The following is a 25,685-nucleotide window of genomic DNA, read 5'->3' as shown; positions in this document are numbered from 1 at the left end:
CTAGCCTCCTCAGTAGCCTTGGCACTCTTCATGTCTGTCCACAAGAGGGGCCAGCTACACAATAGCAACAGAGTTGACATCACGGTGACTTATGCATTGCTTGTAGGAGCCATAGTCCTAGATGTGTCCTCTGCTGCCAAGCTCGTTTTTCGCCGCTTGAGCTTCTATCTTCGTCGTCGTCGTCGTCCATGCCTAGCCAAGAGTACTGATGATCAGTCATCGACATGCTGCACGAAACTGTGCTCCCAAGAGCTCGGACAATACAACATCATCATTGGTAATCGTCTATATACTGTTCTCACATTGCCATGGCTTGGCCGTGTACTCAACTGTAAAGCCACCACCACCAGAGATCACATGTCCACCAAAAAGTTCATCCTCGACACCTTGTTAGCCTCTGGTACAAGAAATGAATGGGGCATTGCCAGCACCCGTGGCAAGCTAGCACTTCAGAAGTGGATGGATTGCCACAATCATGATGATGGTAATCATGATCTGCTGGCCACCACCACGACGACGACGACGACCCTGAAATCACTAGAGGAGATCATCACAAGCAGCGCTGACTTCCCGACGAGCGTGCTCGTCTTGCACGTCGCAACAGACATATGCTACCACTACGGAGATGGAGGCGGCACTAATTCTGATCACCAAACAGTGAAGAAGCACAAGAAGATAAGCACACAGCTATCAAACTACATCATGTACCTGGTGTTCAAGCCCTGTTCCGCTAGGCGCTAGGCGCAATCTAGGCGATGACCCTCAGCCTAGAGACTAGTCGGGAGTAATCGCGCCTAGGCGCTGCTAGGCGTTTTTCTAGGCGTTTTGGCGTTTTGCCATACAACTTATATATATAATATATTATGTATATATAGCAAAAAATGCTGAATATATATAGGCTACAGTAAAAAAAGATAGGGTCAGTAGACATACCTGATACCTTGGTGGCTTAATCTTGCATGTTCCTTCCTCCTACATCACATTTTGACATCTTATAAATACTAAATAGTCAATAGACAGCAGTTCATGAAAAAAATAGGAAACAAGAAGTTGTCACTTATCTCAATCATTTCAGCCACCTCCAATCCATGAGCATCCTATATCAGCAGCTAATAATTAGAAATTTTAAAGCATAAAACCATAAACACAAGCACATAGCAGCAGCCAGCAGTACAAGTGCACAACACAATTTATAAATAAAGGACACAAGCACTACAGCAGCAGTTCATACAACACAAACACAAGCACAAGCAAATAGTTCATACCCCTCAAGGGTTCACACAGTCACATAGCACACAACATAGCACACAACAGCAGTTCATAAGAGCTCCCTTGCCTCCCTCACTCATCCTCATCCTCATCAGACTCATACTCTTCTTCTTCGGACGAAAACTCTTCTCCTTCATAGAGCTCCCTTGCCTCCCTCACTCTACCACTTCTACGCCGCTCAAGCTGCTCTTCTGCTCCCACTGCCTCTCCAATAACAGCCCAACGTATCCCTGTACCTTCCATTTCATCCTCATCTTCCTCATCTCTAAAGACAACTAATGCGCAATCATCTCCACCCTCTTGGAGAAAACCTTGAACTTCAGTTGTATCACTAGACAAGAGAACATCAGTGATCTTCTTTGTCTTGATCTTTTCTCTCTTACTAAGCAGCCTGTTGTTGAATTGAATATAGACCAACTTTTCGAGGCGGGCTGTAGTAAGTCTATTCCTCTTCTTAGTGTGTATCTATAAATTAAAAATAAGAGCATTTTCAGTTGTGCAATTTAATTATAATGCTGCTGAAATGTTCATAATAGATAGGTACTAACCCCTTCAAACCCACTCCAATTTCTTTCACAACCAGAAGCACTTGATGTCAAAGATAAGATCCTTGTAGCCATCTTCTGTAAAGCTGGTGTGTGGCTTCCATACAACCTCCACCATGAGGCTGAAATAAAAGAAAAATACCCCTATTAGTTAGAAAACAGCAAACATCCATGTTAGAAAATAGCAAACAGCCATGTATTTGTTACTTAACACCTCTACCTGGATTGTAATCAAAGTTTTGAAAAGTCCTTGCTAACTTCTTGCTAAATGCTCCTTCTCTATTTTGAAACTGTTTCAATTCAATGTTGGCAGCTTGATCTTGCTTGTCCTCATCATGATAATAAAATTGCTCAACACAAGCTATAAATGCTTCATTCATTTTGGGCTCATCAAAAATTAATGGGTTAGTAAAGCTATAGTGTGGATTGAGCAAATAAGCTGTCAAATGCAATGGAGAATCAAGTCTTCCCTTCATCTTCTTCTCAATAACAGCTAGTACATCCTTGAATCGAGTCTCATTATTGCCAAAGACCTCTTTGATCTCTCTCTTTGCCTTTAGTAGTTCTCCATAAATGAAACCCATGGATGGCTTCACATCCCCATCAGCCAAACGGAGGACTTTGAACAATGACTCAAAAACAGCCAATATTAGCTTCACTTCCTTCCAAAAGATTGGACTCAATATAGTTGCTGTGGCATCTTTTCCTTTCTTTGATTTCACATCCTTCAATGAGTCCCACCTAGTATGAACCACCATCTTTCTTAGCTGGTCCTTCTTCTCTAGCATGCTGTTCAAAGTGAGAAAGTTTGAAGCAAACCTAGTCACTCCTGCCCTCACTACCTCTTTCCCCTCCGTGAAGTATCTCAAGCAGTCCAATGTTCTTGTGTGGCCATAGACAAATATAGTAAATGCCTTTACTTGGTCAATCACTTTCTTGAACCGAGGCAAGTTGCTAATTCCTTGGAGCATCAAGTTGATTGTGTGAGCTGCACAAGATGTCCAAAATATCTGTGGTCTCTTCTCAAGCAATAGCTTCTTTGCTCCCATGTTGTTGGAGGCATTGTCGGTCACTACTTGCACCACGTTTTCTGGACCCAAGTCTTCAATTGCTTTGTCCACTAGTTCAAAGATGACTTCACTTGTGTGTGACACATCTGACATCTCTTTTGAGCTGATGAATTCAGTTCCTTCAGCACAATTAGTGCACAGATTCATTATGCTTCTCCTCTTCCTATCTGACCAAGCATCGGTCATAACAGAGCACCCATTTTTCAACTTCTCAGCTTGACGTTCCTGCATCAAACTCTTGGTTCTTGCATATTCTTGTTCCAGCAATTTCTCTCGCAGTAAATCATCACTTGGAGGCTGAAATCCAGGTCCAAACTGTCCAATTGCTTCACACATTTGCTTGAAGTCATCATTGTCACATGCATTGAAAGGTATTGCTGCAAATGTATAAAAAAAGAAGCCAAATTTGTGTTCAGTACAGGAATAACAACAGCTAATGAATTTTAAAATGCAAATACAGATTAGTATAGTAGTAATTTACCATGATTATAGACCCATCTTGCAGTATACTTGTGCACCTCATTTGATCTTTCTTTCCAAAGTTCTTTGTTCAGCTGCTGTTGCTTTAAAGACTCAGTCTTGGTAGCTGTAGGATCAATAGCACGTGTCCATTTGTCAATAGGTCCTAATTTGTGAGGCTGTGAACTACCAACACAAGTGACTTCCTCTGACTCTCCAACCCTAGACACATCCACTTCCGCTCTAAGTTCTAGCTCACGGACAGTCTTCTCCTCCCTCTTCCTTTTTGCATCTTCTAGTGCTTTCTTGCACTTTGCTTTAGCCTCCGAAGCCTGCTGTGTTCTAGCTGGACATTTAGTCACATTCTTTCCTTCATGAGCCAAATGCTGCTTTAGCCTATAAATACCTCCCCTCATCTCCTTACTACAAAGGTTGCACCTGACCTTGTCCTTATTGTTAGCATCAACAAGAACACCATACTCCCATCCAACATCATCTGAGTTCCTTTTCAGGAGATTCACTGCCTCAGTGCTGGCTCCATCAACTTGTGCATTCTCTGATGTCGACATCCTACAGTTAGGCAATGGGCATGCATTGAAATAACTCAAATAAGTGATTCATTCATCATTCAGAGCAGTTTCAAATCACAAAAACACCACAATTAAGCCTTTGTACACATGAGTGCTCTCAGAACAAGGACATAAACATGACATAAACATGAACATGAGTGCTCTCAAGATCTGACATAAACATGAGTGCTCTCAGATCTGACATAAACATGAGTGTTCTCAAAGCGTAATGCAACCTACTATGGAAAATGCATTCGACCATTGGAGTAATGTAGCAACCATGGGCATGCCCGGTATAGTAATCATCAGTGCCTCTGTGGAACATGGTATGTGTTCAGGTGTTGACACACTTAATATGAAAGCTGAGTCTAAATCAGAAAAGCTAGATAGAGATGACCAAAGCAATAATTATGACATGTTCCCGTCTTCAGAGAGCAAGCAACTGAACACGATGCAGAGTGCAAGGACTGAAGAACTTAGGGATTGTAATACATTCTCAGATACCCACTGTACTGTAAGGGAGTCACTGTCAGATGCCACAACATCCTACACTGATGACAAGGCCCAGGAAAAGATAATATCAGCCTAGGAGCAGCACTTGCCACCAACAACATAATACTCTGTCAGCCTAGGAGCAGGGGAGGGGACTGACCTTGGAGCAGGATGAGGCCGTCGGCGGTGAGGACCTTGCAGACTTGGAGGCTGGAGCAGTGCAGCGGGGAGGAGGTTCGAGGAGCAGTGCGGCCGGCGGAGCTTCCCAGGCTTGGAGGAGCAGCGCCGGCAGGTGGAACTTCGCAAGGACGCAAGGTCATTCAGACTTCAGAGCAGCCGAACAGGGGAGGAGCAGGAGAGGGAAGAAGAAGAGGAGCAGGCGAGGGGGAAGACGGAGGAGTAGGGGAGGGGACTGACCTTGGGGGTGCGCCGGAGGGGATGACCTTCCTGGCGCGGCGCCTGGCAGTGGGGACGACCGGTGGAGCAGGGGAGCGGGTGACGACCTTCCTGCGGGGGAGCGTTGGAGCAGGGGAGCGGGTGACGACCGGCGGGGATGACCTCGTCGATGCTGTCGTCGCCGGCGGATGGAGCAAATGGCGGGCGGGAAACGCCCGTCTCCTCCTTATCCCTCCCGCGCGCTCGGCCGTGGCTCCCGTTTTTGGCGCGCGCTCGGCAGCGGAGCCCGCCTACGCGCGGGATTTCTTCGCGCGTGCGCGCGACGCTCGAGCCCGCCTCCGCGCCGCGCCGCTCGCCTCCGCGCCGGCTCCGCGCCGCCTAGCCCCGCCCAGCGCCGCCTATCGCCCAGACGCCGCCGACCCCCCTAATCGAGGCGACGGGCCTCGCCTACCGATTAAGCGCGCTGAATCGCGCCTAGTCGCGCGCCTAGCGGAACAGGGTGTTCAAGTGCGGTGTGATGCTTACCTCCAACTCCCAGTTCGTACACATCAATGCCCGTCGTGAAATATGCAAAGTTTTGTTACCGGTGTCTGTCAACAACCACAAGGATGATATCTTGAAGCTTTTTGATGCAATTCAAAAGCAACAACAAGACTCGATGGTTGAGATCCACAAGGTGCACTACACCAAACCAGAATTGCCTTGGCGGCCAAAAACCACCAAGAAAAGTGCCAAAACCGCCAAGGAAATGATCCTTGACGGCCAGCCGCCAAGAATAGAGAGCCAAGGAAATTCAATTTTCTTGGCTGCCGGCCGCCATGGATTATTTTCTTGGCGGTTTGACCGCCAAGCAAAGTAGGGCAACATCCAAATTGCAACTGCACCAATAAATTATTACAACCGCCAAGGATACAACTTTCCTTGGCGGTCGTCGACAGCCAAGAATACAACTTTCCTTGGCGGTCATTGACAGCCAAGAAAAATATTTTCCTTGACAGACCCCAACGTTTCCTTGGCTGCCAACCGCCAAGAAAATGCATAAAGCTAATAAAAAAAATAAATGTTACCAGCTAATAGCAACATAATATTGTTGGATTCATAGGTAATTCAAATTGCATCCATCAAACATCCAGTCCATATCAAGTTCCATTGATCAAGGTAGTGACCGGCAACATATCATTATTCTTCCAATAATATTACAGGAACAACATATGGCACGTAAAACAAATACATTGCTGCTGATATGCAGTAATTTTAATGAGCAGAAATATTCATAGATATTCCAGTAGCAAGTTACAATCAACTCAGTTGAAAACTATTGAATCAATCTAACAAGACTTGATCTACTTAACACAAACATAAAAAGATCCTTCACCAATGCATATGAGCTCGCTCGCTACTCCAAGTTGCACTCAAACCATCATGTCTCTCTAACCCATAAAAACAAATTATTAGATTGGTGAAAATAGAACTATTAGGTGGAAGCATGCAGGTGAAAAGGAAGAAATAATTACCTCACAATTACGCCTTCTTGATATATATCATTAGGAATCAGCATACAGATTCATAATGCTCAGTTCAGCTTCTGCAATTTGAAATAAACTTGCAATAAGTATATGGAGATGTGTTACTGCCTAATTGTTAAATATAAAACAGTGAACACACAATAAGTATATGGTGATGTGTAAAAATATTGAAATGAGAGCAGTGAGCACTTTCTGTAATGATAATAGTGAGACAATTGAATATAGTGTTGCATATTTATCTTGGGGTAGCCAAATTATGGCACCAACTGCCATCAGTCATCAGGGGAAAGAATATTACCCATAAACAATTAAAGATGAGGATAGTCATTGTAAAAAAAATATAGCTGTTATGGTAACTTAGAGAAGTTGATAATTAACTCTCAGCCTTCTCAACAATCACCTGCATTGCACAAATCAACACAAGTTAGACAAAAGTAACCATGACAATACAATGGTACAAAATGTTTGAAATCAGTGCTGGGATATAGAACTATTGCTGTGAAACAGACTCTTAATTAACAAAGTCTCAAATGCTGCTAAGTACAAATTTACCTTATCTGCTTCTAAAGGAGAAGAAAATGTACCATAAATTGCCAGGTAGGAAATAGTAACAAATTGACATAAATCAATTGACATAAATGGTAGTACAACTGTTCTGCTAGGAAATAGTAACAAATTGACATAAATCATCATAGTTACTACACCTAAATGCAGCTTATAAGAGTTACATTATGCAGTGTGAACTGAAAACCAGCATGACAGTGTGCCTTTGGATTCAGTCTAGAAAACTTATTATTTGATAAAAGTAACTAGATGTTGACAGAACCACCATTCCCAGTTGTGGCATTCCCCCCCCCCCCCAACCAATAACTCGTAGTTATTTCAGAATTCAAACTTGAAGCGGCCGGATCGTGAACAAGCTCATCATAAGAGAGGATCTTGTAGGAAGTCCTGCAAATCCTATTACTAGATCCAAGATGTAGTCATAAAAGAATAAGTGCTACTTATACTAGATCCGAGATGCATTGGTAAAATAAATAACAGGCAAGTACTACTAATACTTGTTCCTCACTGCTCGGCCTCTAGCACACAATAAGAAATCAAGTATTCAAGTACTCAGACTATTAATTGCTAGCGAAATATAGAAGGTATAATTAGCAAAACTAATACCTCGCTTCATCAGCACGTGGCCCTCGATGTGGAGACGACCGACCAGCCTAGGCCTCACAGGCTCGCACTTCCGCACCCGCACGTCCGAAGCTAGCCGGCTCCGGTAGTTGCGTTGGCGTCGCGCACTTGCGCGGTGCCACTGTCTGGAGTCCAGCTGAGTTGGGGATGATCCCGCGGTTACCTGGCTGGTGGCCGCCGCCGCCTTGCGGCAGTGAGGGAGTGGGGTGGGGGCCACGACCGCCATCGACGGCCTCCGTGGGGAGCCCAAGTGGTGGCCACGGAGCCCACAACACCCCGCGTCTCTGGCAAGGCACCGCGAGCCAGGACGCAACATGGCTGCGACGCCGCATCCAGACCTAAGCGCAGCGCCGCCATGTCTTGCTCGCTCGGTTGCTGCTGGGTGTGAACAGGGGAAAGGGGAGAAGAGCTAGGGTTTTCGTGGTGTGCGGCCGGTTTTGATGCGTGTGCATCCCACTAGAGCCGACAGATCGACGATGGACGGTTAGAAGCAGTCGGACGCGTTGCAGGCCCATGTGCGTGCAGGGGAACTGTAATGGGCTCTGCCAAACATTCAGCCCAATTCGAAAGATTTTCTCAGTATAGTGAGGCAAAGTAATTCTCGATTAAGTAGCTAAATGTATATTTAAATTTCTCAAAAATGTATATTATTGAATAATAATAAAGTTATTTTCATGAAAAAATATAATAAATCAAGTTTACATTAAATTTTGTTTAAAAGAGAAAGTTAACTATTGAACATCTTGAATCTTACTAAAGAGTAGAGGGTTGACTATAAACATTTGCTTCGAAATCAACACCAAATGAAGCAAACTTTTACCTCAATTTTGATATTTTCATAAAAAGATATACTAATCTAGCTTGTATTAAATTTAAATGTAAAAACAATAAAGTTTGCTACTAATCGCCTTGAATCTAGTTAGGGAGGAGAGAGTTCACACCATACAAGTGCTCTGAAATGAATATCTCCATTAGTCGATTTTCATGTTGAAACCTTTTTGGTATGTCATAACGATGTTTTTCGTGCCTTTATACTTCGATTGTCATATGCGTTATATATATTTAAATGAAAAAAAACATAACATGCCCTTGACAAGCATTTCCTTGGCTGTCAGTTGCCAAGAAAACGCAACATTTCCTTGGCTGCCTAACAAAACCGCCAAGAAAGTGCTCAATTTACTTGGCGTGCTAGACAATCCCGCCAAGGAAATGCTTGTTTTTCTTGGCGGACATCATCGGCTGCCAAGAAATATAGAATCATTGGCTGTTAACTAGCACCGCCAAGGAAACAACATTTTTTCTTGGCGGTTCAATTACGGCCGCCAAGAAAATGTATGGCCGCCAAGGTAATTCCAGTTTGGTGTAGTGGTGCACCAAGAATCAGAGGAACAACAACAAGGTCCACCGGTTGAAATGATCAAGAACGAACAATCGGCTGACAATGATGGTAGTGGTGCTCATATCATGGAACTCCAGATGAACTCTCAAACTCTCAAGTCCCCAGTGCTGCCCCATGCAGCTGCGCTGGCCCAGGAGCTCATGAGCATCGGCGATGAAGCTGCGCGTTGGGAGCTCATCGCCGCAGTGTGGGCAGAGATGCTTTACTACACTGCGCCACGTTGCGGGGGTGATTTCCACTACGAGCATCTAAGCACCGGTGGTGAGTTCGTCACACATGTTCTCCTTCTCATGTACTACCTTGGTCCTTTCCTGCCGCCACCCTCCTGATGCTTGAGCTCCTTGCGGTGAGCTTGCCGTGCCATTGCCCTGTACCCATCATCCATCAGCACCAATAACTACCAGACACATGTAGCTACCTGGACTCTCCTAGGTCCATCTCCTCTGATCGTTCGGAAGGAACAGACACCAACTACTGAATTACTGAATAGTAGTTGTATGCCAGCTTTTGTCTGTTTAATTATTTCAACATTATTGTTGTAAACAATTACTGTTACAGTGTGAGACTGTGAGTTGTCTTCTTGTCTTTTTAATTATTTCATCAAGCCAGAAAGTTGTCCACATGATTTGTTAGAAATTTGTTATTTTTATATCTCACAAATGAAATCGAGTTTGGACAAAATATTTTACAAGGTTGTGTATCATTATATCATCTACATATGTGATTTTTTTGGTGAATTTAGACGACTTTTTTGTCGTGTTTTGCACGAGTTTTCACGAAGGTTGTGGTTTCCACCGGATACGTTCCCTAAATAAATAGGGTTCCTACGTGAATAAAACTGGGTAGATCGAGAAAATGCTGTCAAAATTATGTGAGAAATAAAAATATTCATGAATTATAAATTATATATGGTAGCAACAATGCCCACATTTTGCCATTGTAAAAACAAAATCTTTTAGCATGTATTTAGTTCTAGACAATCTCGGGATGGATGGAGGACTGTAGTTATTTTTTGGAATGGGATTCGTAATCTATGTTTAAAGGATAAAAAAGATGTAAGAGTTGTGTACTCACGTATCGTGTGTTTGGACTGAGGGAGCATGTGAGGGTACCTCCTCATTTTAATATTTTTAACCTTACACTCACCAAGTCTTGTGAAACTATGATTTGATTGCGTCGTCTCGTGTGTTTGGACTGAGGGAACTTTGGCTTGTGAGGGCACCTCCTCATTTTAATATGTTTAACCTTACACTCACCAAGTCTTGTGAAACTTTGATTTGATTGTGTCAGTCCTTTGGTATCCACAATTAGTCTAAACATGGTCACTGTACTGTAAACATTTAGCTAATTAAATCAAAGAAGTGAATTGGAAATTAAATGACATAGTAAGAGATAAGTAGGGATGAAAATGGGAAAATCTCGTACCGACCAACGCCGTACCCCAATTTTCGGGAAAAAAAGGAATAAGGAAAAATACGGGAAAATCCGGCAAATATGGTACAAAATCGGTTGAGGGGTTTTCCCGACCGTATTCGTGGATCCCATATTTTATCCGGTTTAATCCCATCGGTATTCCCGGATTCAGAGGGGCAGCAAACTTCAATTCACCAGTGACCAGCCCACTGCTCACCCGCGGCCCACGCGCACGAGCACGACCCACGCGCCCCCGCTCCCTCCCTCCGAAGTCCAAACCCTAACTCCCCTATCCCCCTAATCCCCAACTCCCCAATCTGGCCACTGCGCCTCCGCCCACCGGCTCCTGCTCCAGCACGCTCCCTGCGCGTGGCACCCTCGCCCTCCAGGCCTCCGTCCCACCCGGTGCCCCATCCGCACGGCGCCCTCGACCTCTAGGTCTTTGTAACATCCCTGTTTCCTTCACTAAGATAAAAATTATTTTCGCGATAAAACATAGTAGCACAACAGCAAGCAAGGCTACGCACGAGCAAGCTAACCAGCAAGCAAGCATGCACACATCGCACAAGCCATCCGTGCAACAGCCACCATGCTTGGGTAGCTACTGCTGTTTTCGCGCCACTGCAACCGCCAAACCCGCCCCCCTACCGTCCTCGCTCGCGCTCGCGGCCGCACGCGCGACACGCCGGCCTCACGATGGGACCACGCACTGCTGCCGGCACCATGCCGTGCCGCCCATTGCCGCGTCCCCACCTCGCCCACACCGCTGCATCGTCCTCGCCGGCTTTGCCGCCTTGACGCTCGCACCCTCAACGCTGCCGTCGCCTCCACCACAATGCTGATTTCCACTCCCACGCTCGCGTCCGACAGCATCTGCGCAGTTGAGCCAACGCTGCGGCTCTAGTATTCCTTGCCTAAATTCTACTATGCTGCAGTCCACCTCACCACAACCATACTTGTTCTGCTCCTCCACAACACCAAAATCCACTAACACATTCTGCAATACAGTCCACCCAACCAGGCCATTGTGTCCTTCCTGCGTGCATGCTGATGCACAGCTACACCATACTGATGGGCAGCATGCTGCATGCCATGTTCCATCCCTCGCCTTACGTGTTTGCATGCACGTAGCCGTAGCGATGTGATTAATCGACCTTGCCGGCCGGACTCATCCCGTCCTCGACGCTTGCGTGTATCCCAGCATGCCGAACTCCGCTGCCGTGCCCTGGCTTGTAGTGCCCGAGCATCCCGCTGACTGCCTTCATGCACATCACGACGCACCGTCAACCCGGCCTCGCCGCGCCTATAAAAGGACGAGGCCGAGCAGAGCCCCGCCACCATCGAGCTCGCCGCGCCGCGCCGCTCCGCCAGCTCTCTGTCTCTCTCAATTTCTATCCCTGCTCCACAGACAGAGCCACGAACGCCATCGTCGATCTCCTCCACTAGACCGTCTTGTTGAATTACTTCGACGGTGAGCACCCCCCCCCCCCCACCTTCCTCTACCTTCTTCAAGCCGAGCTTTTCCCTATTCTTGCTTGAGCAGAGCTCCCCACGAGCTCGCCTGCCGCCACCCATGGCCGCCCGCAGCCCCAGGCCCGGCCCTGGAGGGGGGCGAGCGGGGCGGCCGCCCCGGGCCCCCACTCCAGGTATACATGTATAGTATACGTTTGAGGCTAGAGTGCAGTTACTCCAAAATTCCAATCGTCAGTTTCCTTTCCCCGCTCGCAGCAAATCGCGATCTCGGCGTCGGCGTCTATCTTTCCGTGTTCCACGCTTGCTTCTGCAGTTCCACGCCCGGCCGCCGCGACTGTCGAGGCCGGCTGCGCGACGACGGCCAACGAGCGACGGCAGGCTGCAGGCAAGACGCAGCGCTCGAGGCTCGACGGGAAGCCTGGACCGGCCAACCAGGCCTGATCACGCATGTGCTGAAGCTGAATTGTTGTCTGCTGATGCACGCAGGCACGCAGCACGCAAGCGTCAAGGCGGCAGGCAAGTTATATTCATCTATAATCTATTCATGTTAGTTTAATTCCATAATCGTTTCTCTCCTGGATCAATCTTGTCTTCTTCTTTTTTTTTAATTTACTACACAGCCCATTCATAGCTAACTTATTTTATCTTTAATTTCAGCATAAAGTACTATCATGTCATCTAGAAATTATTGGATGAAATCGATATTGATACTATCGTCACCCACTTCGCATCTAAAATACTAAAAGAAAATTTTGAGGTAATCTATAGATTGCTCGGTATTAATATTTTATGATACTATTTGTTCATATATTATTTATTTATTTATTTATTATTACTAAGGGCCCTTAGTATAAATCTCGCTCCGAGCCCCCAAAATCTCAGGACCGAGCCTGCGCAGCCCTCACCTTTTTCCGCAGCAGCCCCGTCGGGAAGCCCCAAGATCGAATCCGCTCTCCCTCCTCTCTCTCTATACCCTCGGATTCGAGAATGGTGGTCGAAGCTGCCGCCAGCTCGAGCTCATGCAGCCCAGCCATGGCGTCGTGGCAGAGGAGAAACGAGCTGCTGTTCTGCCTTCTCTGTTTATTCTCCTAAGCACCCGAACGGGCTTGGTTATGAACCAAAGGCACCGTTGCTGGGCCATCCAGCCCACACACCCATAAACTAAGATAGGCCACGTTGAGCTACTGATCAGGAAACGTCACACACTTAATCAATATTCTTTTCCATTTTCGAAATTAGTTAAGCACCTAATCTTGCAACTCCAATATCTTACCCATCCAAGCTCCGATTCCATTGATCTTTTTTCCTAAATTCTTCTAAAATCGTATACTATCTATTCCTCCTATTTTTATCTCCATTTGAGCTCATTTTATTTTATGTTTGTGCTTGCTTGTGTTTGTTTACCGGTTGTGCCGTCTCTGCCCGTAGATGACGGAGTGACAGAGAAGGAGCGCGCCGAGGAGTACGAAGGCCAGTACCGCGAGCCGGAGCCAGAAGACCCGTACCGCGAGCAGGAAGCCGACGCGTACATAAGCGAAGGCAAGTTTCATCGACCCCTACGTGAGCGGTTGCATCCATGTGATGACGTCTAGTTTTAGCCTTGGTCTAAGATCGATTACATATACCGGTACTTGAGTGATTGAGTGTGCTCATGCATGCATATGAGTAGTTATGCATATCCAGAGTTGAGGCTAGGATTTGAAGGGATTTGGCTGAGACTAGGGCAGCTGGGTATGCTGGAGCCAGCGCTACCGTGGTGGTAGACTGGCAGGTGAGTGCTACCGTGGTGGTAGGCTCGAGTTGGTATGTTAAGGGATGGTTGCTACCCTGGTGAACCATAAGGACCGAGTTGTTTTGACATTTCACATAACTTACTTTAGTACGACCACAGGTTCCGGTATGGGCCGGACTTAGCCTAATCCCACTGGTTAGCCTGACGGTCGCAGGGATGGTTTACGGGTATAGACCATTGGAGTCAGGGCCCGAGGGTTTGTGCGGCCAGGCTGGGGCGTGACCACGGCTGGGTGTCGGCTATGTCGGTTGTCCGTTCGGGCAGTCGAGCGTGTGGGTACAGTGTACGACCTCTGCAGAGTGTATAATCCATTCGAATGGTCCGTGCCTAAGGTATGGGCAGGCTATGGTGTGGTCCTGGCAACTAGTGAGCTACCTATTGGGGGTTGTGTCTGGAAGGGTTTGCATACCGTTAGTTGCATTTAAATTGTGTTTAATATGTGTCGTGCATGTCATCTCCCCTCCTGTAGGGCGAGGTGGAGTTTGCAGAGTACTTTTGTACTCACCCCTATTGATTTTCTCCAGAGGATCCTGACTTTGTGCCGGAAGCCTACGAGTAGATCGTGTCCGCACCCAAGCTTTTCGAGTGGTGCCGTGATGGATGAAGAGCTAGTCCTGCATGTCGTTATGCTAGTTGTTATCCTATGGTTGTTCTGTGTAGCTTTGTGTTGTCACTTTACTCCTCATGTACGTGTTAAATAAAGCTCTGTATGACTCTGGACTCCACTTGATGTAACATGTATTGCGTCGGAGACTTAATTCGGTAAATAATACATGGTTTAGCCTTGATCTTTGGGTCGGGGCGCTTCAGTCTCCATCCCACCTAGCACCTGTGAAAGCATCTAGGCCCCTAATTCGAGTTTTGGTAATTAATGACAATGGTTATGGACTAACAATTGCATTTGAGATGATATGCATAGGTTAATCCATGGTTGAATAAGATTGTACTATGTTTGTGGAACATATTGGAGATGATATACAAAGCTTGGGTTCAAGGCAAAGGTAAAATATAGGGCTTTTGCATTTTACCGGTCATAAGGTGTTTAGTGGATGAAAAATGACCGGATTTGTTGGATAGATAGCCGTACTATCAAGAGGGGTCTTTGCACTTGTGCTTGACGGGTCTCTAGTGCCATTTTGCTCAAAATGTCTAGATACATGCATAAGGGCTAACTTCGGTAGAGGACTTGAAAACAAGGTTTGAAAAACTTGTGCTGACTGCCAGGGGCAGACAGTCCGGCCCAGATGGGCGGACGGTCCACCACTCTCTTGTAGAAGACGTCCAGAGACGTTCTTGTCTCTGGTGGGCTTGATGGTTGAAGGGCGGATGGTCCGGCCCAAGCGGGCGGACGGTCCGCCCCTCTAACTTAAAATTTTATAGAGAACGGTCCGGCTCAAGGGAGCGGACGGTCTGTGGGTCTCTTGAGAAAACATCCAGAGATGTTGTTTCTCTGGTAGGGGCTGCAACTTTTAACGGCGGACGGTCCGCCTCTAGGGCGCGGACGGTCCGCCGGTCAGTTGAGAAAATGTCCAGAGACGATTTCTGTCTCTGGTGGGTTGGAACTCATAACCGCGGACGGTCCGCCCCTAGAGCGCGGACGGTCCATGTTGATTCGAAAGGAGGACCAAAGCCCATGTTGATTCGAAGCCCATTCACGCACATCCATCCTCCAAGAGAGCCCAAAGGACCGAGCCCACGAAGATGAGATCAAGATACTTCGGGATTAAGCAAAGCAAATGAAGATTTAAGGAAGGATTCCCTATCCTATCCTTCCCTCGAAGATATCTCCAAGATAACAACGTCCAAAGGGGTGCAATCGTGAAGGACAGAAACTCTAGAAGATGCGAGGAGTCTACACGTGAAAGATTAGACCGAGGTGAGCCCGAAAATGGGTAGGCCGGCCGGCCTAGGCCCATGGGGCTGGCCGGCCCAGCCCGTTTTCGAGTCGGTTTGGCCTCCCCTTCGACCGGTGGCTTCCTCGGCTTATAAATAGCTCGCACCTTATTCAACTCGGATCATCAATCCACCCAGAACTCGACGAAAACCTAGGGCTAAGACCGGAGGGAGATGACGGCCGCCGCAAGTCCTCGAGGGTACCTAGGAGATGGCTTAGGCCACCCCTAGCCGCCATGGCCTCCGTGCGAGGTTGTGCCATGGTGGAGTTCGGGAGTCACCCCCAACATTCGTCGGGGTATGTACACACACGATGGTGATTTCAATCTACTCTTTATTCTAGTTGTCTCGACTTTGGCCTACTTCAATGCATGCTTTCTTTCTCATATGTGATGCATCCATATGTTCATAGGAAGATTAGATCTATTCGTGGTGATTAGTCTATATCTTGCGGATACGTTGAGGTAGCATGTTTTAGCTAGTGGTTGATTACCCTGGTGTGGTGACAGCATGGCGGAGGGAAAAATTCTAGCGACGACATGATGTGGAATAGGATCGATGGCGAGTACCATGGGAGTCTGGGGTAAAGCTTTGGGAAACCTTAGGCGTCGACACGCACCTCGCACCGGCGACCATGGGAAAGTAGGCCGCTTGCGAGCCATCTTTCTGAGAGATGGTTTCGTGTACCTTTAGTTGAGATGCAATCTATGCTTTGATCACCTTTTTCACTAGAACTGTACCTAGAGACGATAGGCCCTAGCTCCTTGGTTGTGTTATCTCATCTACGGCTGTGGGTGTGATGAACACTTATGCTTCATTCATATCTATCAAGTGTTCAATTTATATGCAATCTTTGCTTCATGTTTAGGATAGGTTCGATAGATTAGATGGTAAACCCTAGTCGGTTCGCTTCCGATCCACGGATTGATAAACCTTGGGGGAGTTCTCTAAGGGAAAAGCTACCACGATCCGTGCGTTTGCGGTACGTAAATTGGCGCTTTAAGAAGCGTCAACAAGCTTTTCTGGCGCCGTTGCCGGGGATCGGCAACTCGAACCCTAGGGCGATCTATCTAGTTTTTTGGACTAACCCTAATTTTTATTATTGCATATACCCTTGTTTTCTTGTTTGTGTCCTTGAAAGCAGGTGGAAAAAGTTAGACACCAAACTTGGACTTCGAGAAGTCCATAATCCACTTCGACAAATTTCAACAATTGGCAACAAGATGATCGAGGAGCCTCGACATGGAACATCGACAATGTCCACATCGACATGACGGCAACAACATCAAGATTCGCTCTTTAGTGGTAGGTGCTAACTTTTGTTAGTGGCCCAGCATCCGCTATCGAGTCCCCACTCCCCAAAGCAAAAGATGATAAATAAGGTACGCCGCCGTGTCAATTGATTTTAAAGACTGATGTTTTTGGGAAGAATTGTTTGTTCAAGCAATAGGTACGAAGCATGCCCGCGAAGAAAATCGTGCGATCATCATCATCTATGAAGTGTTACTGTTGTGATGAGTTTTTCGTCCAAGATCAGAGAAGTACCATGAGCAAATAATAGATTATTTTGAAGCTCCATCAAGTCTTCTTTCCAATGGATCAAGAACCATCAACTTTGGAGATCGGTGTGAAGAGTTATGATAAAATCTTTCAGCGCCGTAATAAAACGAGCATAACTTCTTTATCCGGAGTATAATTGGGGTGAATAACCACTTGTTGGAAAGATAATTTGATGCACCTTGCAATGGAGGATAAGTTTGGTACATGTTCTACACTGGATGAAGGGGAATTCAATGAGGACAGAGGCAGTAGCAACCGACGAAGAAGGTGATGATGATGTCAAAGGATGATTGGAAGGCTGTGTACACAAAAGATGATGATTTGAAGTTGACCAAAGCTGGAGGCAACAAGATTAGAAGAACCATGACACCACCTATCTTCTCCAGTGGGATGCTCGATATACTTCTAATCGAGTGATGCTATCAAGGAAGGAAACCGTTCGGATCATCAATACGAAGCACAGGAGCATCTTCGATCCCGACACCTTAGGCAAAGGAAGAACCATGGAGATAGACCATTAGAGCCATGATACTCGCTGGTGAATCAATAGTGATGACCTTGAAGCCAAGGACGCATGACACTACGCTCCAAAGACCACATGATCGAGATCATTGACATCTTCGGGCGAATTCACAAGAAGATATTGTTCTCATCAATGTCTAGCCCGACCTCAGAAGCAAAGAGCAGCATATTTTTGGATATTCAAAAGCTCCACGAAGTTCCCGTTCCAACGAATCAAGAACCTAGTCAATCAGAGATTCCTACAAGCGGGTATGGCCAAAACATTGAAGGTTGTGCACTCTGAAAATTTCTGGACAGCACGCAGCGCCAAAAGTGAAACGGGCATAACTCTCTCGTTTGGATTCGGTTTAAGATGAATGACCACTCGTTGGAAAGGTAATTTCATAAAAATTTCAATAGATATATATTTTGGTATATGTTCTGTTGAGTATACAGGAGAGATTCCACAAAGAAGAGGCAGGAGCAACGCGATGAGAACAAGATAGAGAAGATGACGATAACAACAATGAAGGGGAGCTTGGGCGATGCTTTCATCAAGCGTACATGATAAAATTCAAAGGCTTAGAGCAGAGGAAGAACCCCAATGACATTGGCAAATGAAGACACAAGCGGTCGACTTTCGACAAATGAAGATGTTGCAAGCAAACCACGATGGATTACAAGAGGCGACATCAAGCTGCATGGAAACTTCGGATTCTCGCATGAAGGACCATGGCTTCACATCAATGAGAAGTTATGTGAGAAAGTCAAGCTCTATGACTTTAAATGAAGCGCTTTGCGGGAGGCAACCCGTTCATTTTATTTATATATATTAATATGACCGTCTACATTGCACTCTTTAATCGGAATATCAAGTAACATTGTACCGTTGCTCTAACAAAAACCACAACTTCATGTTGTTCATTCTAAATGTTATTGAGGGAGCACTTTATTATTTGATCTTGGGAAACTTGTAGACCTTTTTGTGTGCCTATTAGTGTTTTGAGTCTTTTTCTTTGTGTCTTTTTAGAGAGATTTATGAAGCATTGCACCACCCTTTGATTCTAAACTTGTGGCTAGCTAACTTAGGCTAACTTTTTGTTTTGTTTTAGACCACCTCATCATGTCATATCATTTTACTCACCCACCCCGTGTTGCATTGCATACCATGTTGTTTGTCTCACTCTTGCATTGCATTGCATGGTGCATTTAAAAAAAACCTTTTCTAAAAACATTGACTAGCCTCGCTTTTGAGATCCTAAAACCCGTAGGAAAACCACTCATAGAGCAATCCTAAAACAATAGGTTATGTTTTCATTTAAAAAAAATCTAACTTTTGTTTCTCTCTAGTTTTTTTTTTAAAAAAAACCACCTTAGATAGAATTTCTATACCCAACACTCTCTCTTCAAAATTTTTGTTTTAAGCCAAAAAATATAGGAAACCCATAAACCTACTTCTAAAACCTTGTTAGCTCGGTTGCTTGGTCCTTTTCGATAAATAACCTTTTCATTGACGAAAGCCTCACTTCTTATGAAGTGTTGTGAAGGCTTTTTGTCACTCTTAGCAATTGTTTTTGAATAAGCTAGTTGCGAAACAACATCGAAAGGTCCTTTCAACCTCGCTAACGCTTGTTTTTGCTAACTTTGCATTTGCACTTTGCATCCATTCCATTGTTCATGCACTCATTTTGCTAGCTTGGTCTCAACTTTATTGATGAAAGCTTTCATATCCATGTTAATGCTTCACGTGAGCATTTTCTTTTTTGCAATCTTGTGTAAACATGGTGTTTATGCATGATTGAAGACCATCATCATTTAGTTACCAAGCTATGAGGTTGCATTTGGTTGGTTTGTAAGCTTTGCAATGCGCTTTATTTTTTTCTTGTGCTATTAAGGCCTATTGATCTTGGGATAGACATGGTGTTTTGACCTTGGTTAATTAAGTCTTTTTGGCTATGGAGAAGTTCAGCAACCTAGTTGTAAACATGGTGTTTAGAACTAGGTGTAAACATTGTCTTTGTTTATATACCTTCCTCTCATTTGCATTTACACTAGCACACACGTACACTCACTAGTTTCGATAAGCTAACTTTGCCGCAAATTGAGATCTTAGGAATGGTAGGTTTGTTGGTATTTGTTTCTACTCCCGACCATCACCCCGGGGGTAGTGTGTGTTTAAAATATTTTGCAGGCATGAAGAAGCGTTCCCATGAATTCGTGATCAAAGAAGAAATCAAATTCGTCAACATCTCCAAAGTTCGAGAGCAAGGCCCGCTGTTTTCATCAAATTTTGCGCATGGACATAGAAATACAAGGAAGAAAAAGTTGATATTCATAAGCTCCATGAAATTCCCATTCCAACACATCCAAGATCAATGAATTTGAAGACCCGTACAAGGAGATATGGCAAAAACTTTGGACGCTGTGCGTTCTGAAATTCGAAACAGATTGCAGCGCTGGGATAAAATGGACATAACTCTCTTGTTCGGAATCAATTTTGGGCGAATAAGGACTCGTTGGAAAGAAAAATTTGTGCACTTCGCAATAGAGCAATGTTTCAGTATATGTTCTGTTCTAGAAATTGAAAGAAAAATTCGTGAATATGAGGCAGCAATGGGACAACGAGGAATTGAAGGAGGCGACGACGATGAGAAGCATGGATTGGGACCATGACTTAGTACAAGAAGAAGTTGAAGGAAATTGAGGAAACAAAGGTGAAGACACATTGAAGATGATATTCATACACATGAGGGAAGAACTTCAAGAATTGCAAGATGGTCCATCTTCTCCTTCCACGCATAGCATCATGCTAAGCATGGGGGAGGATTTCGTGGACAAGGAAGAAAGATCTCATGGAGTAAGATAATCACGGTTGCCACAAGATGCTCATGATTCTTCTTCCATGCTTAGCACAATGCTTAAGTATGGGGGAGGCCACGCTATACTTCATTACGAGCATCGAGAAGGACGGTAATTCCTCCTCAACTCTCTCTTTTTCTAAATGCTTGTACATATATGCCTTCAACCAAAGATGCAACCTTTGTATATCTCTCCTCATAATAACATGGCTACTAGGAGTACAACCTAGATTTGTTTTTGTTTTCAATGAATGATAACCACCATCACCTTGAGCTCACCACGATGATATTCTTATATGCTCTTGCTTATGGAAAAGTGATGAAAGTTGCTGCTTTGTTTTACCTACGCTATGTTGTATATGACTTGACCATTTGCTCTCAATTAAATAGAATTAAAATGATTAAATACCGGCTCTTTTATTTGTGGAGGTTAAATGACTAAATTCTAAACCCACATATTCTATGTTGCTCTTTGATTTAAGTCTATCGATGACCTTACACCTTGTGTTGTTTAATTTGAAAACTTAATTCCTATGCTATCTACATTTGTGAATCTCTTGTAAAGTTCTACCCACCAAAGCCTATACATACATATTCTTTCATGATGAAACCTTTAGATTGCAAACTTATATTTTGATGAGTTGGATTAAGATTGATTTCTTTGGTACGAGACTAAAAAGCTGGTCATTCCATTTTTTTTTGTGTAACCTTCTTTTTGCTAGCCTATTTATCCATGTATTGTGAATTTCTACTTCGGGAATTTTGCAAACCTCGCTGGATATCCACCCTAAACCAAAAATATCTTTTTGTGATTACCTCCTTGACAACAACCCAATTTGAGTATGGATTATCATTTCGATGGAATCAAAAGAATCAAGGGCACCATATAAAGAAAAGTTTTGGGAGACAAGGCTCACCGGAGATTCAAGAGGTTCTACGAAGAAGAAGGTGAATTTGAGATACTTACCCTAGCTAGTTGGTTCTCACACTATTCATACTCGAGGACGAGCATTCGTTCAAGCATGGGGGGATGGCTGGGTAAGTATTCTATGTTATCAAAAGTTCTAAGGAGTAAAAAGAAAGAAATAAAAAGAGAAAGAAAGAGAAAAATGAAAAAAAGGGAGAAAAGAAAAGAAAAAGAAAAGAAAAAAAGAGAAGAATAAAATGCTTCTTAGTTCTTTTTGGCTTCATTAATTTTCCAAGTTACTTTGAAGAACTATTCCATACTCAAATCTTCCAACCATGTGCAATCCGATAACGAGAACTTCATTTGTGTCTCGGGATCATCCATTTGCCACTTGCACATGTCCACCTATCTAAATGTTTGTGTTTCATCTTTCTCCCTCTCCAACATTATTTTCCAATGGCCTTTTTGACTAGTCTCGATAATTCCATTAGATCTCTCTCTTAGTTTGACAATATTTCAGATATAATGTTTTGCTAGGATTGTTTTTACCTACCAAGCTCCACATAAGCCTTCCACTTTTATATATGAGTAGAATAGGTTGAAGACAATCTAATGTAGGCTTGAGCGACTTGATGAGATGAGTATTTCCATGATCTTTTGCAAGAGAACCTCACTTATGTTTGATATGCATTCTTTTGAAAACTCTTCACGATGAAACAAGGTAAAGGTTTGAAGTTCGCTTAAGTTTGAGAGCATTGCATTTATCTATTATTGTGGCTTGTTCTTTAATTGCTAGTCTATCTTCCATAATGAAAAAGTAGCCGGTCATAACATGAACTTAAATGATAAATACTTGAGAGAGCAATATGTCTTGTTATGTATGACTAAGTGCAGAGAGGACATTGAGGGGCAACGCTGATTTCTTTATAAGCAAAGCTCCTGGACTTACTCGAGGACGAGCAAGGTTTAAGCATGGGGGGAATATTGGCGCTCCTTAAGTACCCGTTTTATCCCTTGTTTATCCTTGATAATGGCATGAATTCAATATCAAAATCACTAACCGTCATAACCCCAGCCTAATTATTGGTCATTTTCACATTTGCACATATATTTTGGAGGAACATCGTTTTTGCAGGTTTTTGGCCTATTTTGGAGCATGAAATGACGAGGCCCGTGATCGAGCGCTAACACGGAGAAAGACGAAGACCAAAGCCCAAAAGGAGGACCAAAGCCCATGTTGATTCGAAGCCCATTCACGCACATCCATCCTCCAAGAGAGCCCAAAGGACCGAGCCCACGAAGATGAGATCAAGATACTTCGAGATTAAGCAAAGCAAATGAAGATTTAAGGAAGGATTCCCTATCCTATCCTTCCCTCGAAGATATCTCCAAGATAACAACGTCCAAAGGGGTTCAATCGTGAAGGACAGAAACTCTAGAAGATGCGAGGAGTCTACACGTGAAAGATTAGACCGAGGTGAGCCCGAAAAGGGGTAAGCCGGCCGGCCGGCCCAGCCCGTTTTCGAGTCGGTTTGGCCTCCCCTTCGACCGGTGGCTTCCTCGGCTTATAAATAGCTCGCACCTTATTCAACTCGGATCATCAATCCACCCAGAACTCGACGAAAACCTAGGGTTAAGACCGGAGGGAGACGACGGCCACCGCAAGTCCTCGAGGGTACCTAGGAGATGGCTTAGGCCACCCCTAGCCGCCATGGCCTCCCTGCGAGGTTGTGCCATGGTGGAGTTCGGGAGTCACCCCCAACATTCATCGGGGTATGTACACACACGATGGTGATTTCAATCTACTCTTTATTCTAGTTGTCTCGACTTTGGCCTACTTCAATGCATGCTTTCTTTCTCATATGTGATGCATCCATATGTTCATAGTAAGATTAGATCTATTCGTGGTGATTAGTCTATATCTTGCGGATACTTTGAGGTAGCATGTTTTAGCTAGTGGTTGATTACCCTGGTGTGGTGACAGCATGGCGGAGGGAAAAATTCTAGCGACGACATGATGTGGAATAGGATCGATGGCGAGTACCATGGGAGTCTGGGGTAAAGCTTTGGGAAACCTTAGGCGTCGACACGCACCTCGCACTGGCGACCATGGGAAAGTAGGCCGCTTGCGAGCCGTCTTTCTGAGAGATGGTTTCGTGTACCTTTATTTGAGATGCAATCTATGCTTTGATCACCTTTTTCACTAGAACTGTACCTAGAGACGATAGGCCCTAGCTCCTTGGTTGTGTTATCTCATCTACGGCTGTGGGTGTGATGAACACTTATGCTTCATTCATATCTATCAAGTGTTCAGTTTATATGCAATCTTTGCTTCATGTTTAGGATAGGTTCGATAGATTAGATGGTAAACCCTAGTCGGTTCGCTTCCGATCCACGGATTGATAAACCTTGGGGGAGTACTCTAAGGGAAAAGCTACCACGATCCGTGCGCTTGCGGTACGTAAATTGGCGCTTTAAGAAGCGTCAAGAGTGGCAATAGGGAAACTTCATGCAAGCATCATCGACTTGTTACTCTTGGGAGTTGCCGCTCCCTAGACGGCTTGGAGGAGTGGATTTCGTGGAGCACCTCCAAGAAGATTGTTGAGGAGCCCGGAAATTGGTTGTGAGAGGTTTTGGTGCTCACCTCACCGGAGTAGTGAAGAGCAACTCTAGTGGAATCGAGGTTTGGAGCGGTTCTTTGATTCAAGCCGGCTCAAGATCAAGAGGTCTCTTGATAGAGGAGCGGATGATTCTTGGAATCCACCTCAACGTGGATTAGAGGTGATCGGCAAGTCATCGACACCACGGGAAAAAGTTTTTGTGTCAAGCTTGGTTACTTCTCTTGCTCACTTTGATTATTGCATTTACTTTGAGCATTTTACTTTACTAGAGCTTGAATTGTATCTTGTCATCCTAGGTTGCAAACCCAAACTAGTGATAGTTGTAGCATGACATAGGGCTCTCTTGTGTTACTAATTAAATTTCTCTAGTGTTTGGGATTTTAGTTTTAAACCGCCTATTCACCCCCCCCCCCCACCCCCTCTAGTCGGTGTTCTTGATCCTACAACCTACACGATCCCCACGTAGCCGCTGAGGCTCGACCTCGGCGACCGCCGACTGCCACAGGCCTGCAGCAATGCACCGACACCGTCGTCATCTGCCAATGGACGGTCAGTCCCTAATGCCCCTTGGCCCCATCGATTCCACCGTGCCACCTGCTCCTTCTTCCCATGACGGCATGCTCATAGCTTAGTTCTGAAGGCGGGTGGTGTTTATTTGCATTTCTACAGGGCAACAGGGGGCATGAGCAGTGAGCACCAATTGCTTCTTTGACGTGGAGGTCGGCGGGGAGCATGATGTCAGGAGCCATGAAGCCGCCAACTTCCGGTTCAGCTTCCGCCGTGTCCTCCTCAATGTTATGTTGTGTTTGTGTCACCATGGTGCTCATCTACCTGTTTATGAACTATACTTTATTTGCCTATGTATTATGTATGTACGGTTCAATTTGTTGCGCTAAGTTGAACGTTTGAAGTGGTTACATGTGTTCATGTTCCCATTTTAAAATACCGTTACCCGACCATTATCGATATGCTTCAAATCGAATTATTACGGTTTTGAATTCCCGTGTAACCGATTCCGTTTTCCCGACCGAGATCTCTTGTTCCCATTTCTGAATTAAAATATGAAACTAAAAGTGGTTGAGGTGTTTTCCCAACCATTTTCATCCCTAGACATAAGACCCCGATACTCCTCTATTTTCTCTTTCCTGTGTTCTGCTCTGATCCTCCCCTATGCCAGCAGTTGCACAAGCTTCCTGACGTGTGGCTCGTGGTGTGGCCGAGCTCAGCATCTTTCCTCTCCACTGCAGCTATCTCTATGCCTAGAAAATTTGGACAGAGTCTTGCAGAGTTGTCAAGAAAAGGATCTGGTACTCAACTGGGAGAAATGCCACTTCATGGTTCGAGAAGGTATAATTCTAGGACACTTAGTGTCCCAAAGAGGAATAGAGGTGGATAAGGCAAAAATCGTAATCATTAAGCGAGTTCCGCCTCCCACCAATGTGAAAGAAATCTGAAGCTTCCTAGGCCACGCAGGGTTATCGGTGATTCATCGCCAATTTCTCCCAAATCACTAGACCCCTCACAAGCCTACTTGCTAAGGAAGTTCCTTTCCAATTTTATGATGAGTGCCACAAAGCTTTTGACACTCTCAAAAAGGCACTCATCTCAGCTTCAATCATACAACCCCCAGATTGGAAGCTCCCGTTCGAGATCATGTGTGATGCTAGCGATTATGCGGTGGGGGCCGTACTTGGGAAAACTAAGGACAAGAAGCATCACGCTATCGCAAACGCTAGCAAGACACTCATAGGAGC

At 45.0% G+C, this 25,685-nt stretch overlaps 2 protein-coding genes and 1 long non-coding RNA gene across 3 annotated transcripts; all 3 read right to left on the bottom strand.

The window, feature by feature from the left end:
* Positions 1 to 1,177: 1,177 nt before the first annotated feature.
* Positions 1,178 to 2,977, bottom strand: LOC120662312. The gene is made up of 3 exons (XM_039941486.1): positions 2,035 to 2,977; positions 1,818 to 1,936; positions 1,178 to 1,734 (listed from the first exon to the last, which is right to left on the bottom strand). The coding sequence occupies exons 1-3, from the start codon at positions 2,975 to 2,977 to the stop codon at positions 1,342 to 1,344; spliced, it is 1,455 nt and encodes a 484-aa protein (XP_039797420.1). The 3' UTR covers positions 1,178 to 1,341.
* LOC120659546 lies at positions 2,586 to 5,084 on the bottom strand. The gene is made up of 4 exons (XM_039937722.1): positions 4,822 to 5,084; positions 4,565 to 4,702; positions 3,403 to 3,913; positions 2,586 to 3,261 (listed from the first exon to the last, which is right to left on the bottom strand). Exons 3-4 carry the CDS (start codon positions 3,910 to 3,912, stop codon positions 3,115 to 3,117), a joined length of 657 nt encoding a protein of 218 aa, XP_039793656.1. The 5' UTR covers position 3,913; positions 4,565 to 4,702; positions 4,822 to 5,084; the 3' UTR covers positions 2,586 to 3,114.
* An 828-nt stretch (positions 5,085 to 5,912) lies between these two features.
* LOC120659547 lies at positions 5,913 to 7,900 on the bottom strand. The gene is made up of 2 exons (XR_005669056.1): positions 6,315 to 7,900; positions 5,913 to 6,230 (listed from the first exon to the last, which is right to left on the bottom strand). It is a non-coding gene; the product is annotated as an uncharacterized LOC120659547 (long non-coding RNA).
* Between the last annotated feature and the right edge of the window lie 17,785 nt (positions 7,901 to 25,685).

This window comes from Panicum virgatum, chromosome 2N, assembly GCF_016808335.1.
Source record: "Panicum virgatum strain AP13 chromosome 2N, P.virgatum_v5, whole genome shotgun sequence".
NCBI classification, from domain to species: Eukaryota; Viridiplantae; Streptophyta; class Magnoliopsida; order Poales; family Poaceae; genus Panicum; species Panicum virgatum.
This window is presented reverse-complemented; position numbering and strand designations above follow the sequence as displayed.

Excerpts from the sequence above, each read along its gene's own strand:
- LOC120659546 (XM_039937722.1), bottom strand. The coding sequence starts at position 3,912 with ATGTCGACATCAGAGAATGCACAAGTTGATGGAGCCAGCACTGAGGCA. Across the intron at positions 3,262-3,402 it reads GGAAAGAAAGATCAAATGAG|CAATACCTTTCAATGCATGT; the intron begins GTGCACAAGTAT and ends ATACATTTGCAG.
- LOC120662312 (XM_039941486.1), bottom strand. The coding sequence starts at position 2,977 with ATGTCAGATGTGTCACACACAAGTGAAGTCATCTTTGAACTAGTGGAC. Across the intron at positions 1,937-2,034 it reads AAACTTTGATTACAATCCAG|CCTCATGGTGGAGGTTGTAT; the intron begins GTAGAGGTGTTA and ends CTTTTATTTCAG. Across the intron at positions 1,735-1,817 it reads ATTGGAGTGGGTTTGAAGGG|ATACACACTAAGAAGAGGAA; the intron begins GTTAGTACCTAT and ends TTTAATTTATAG.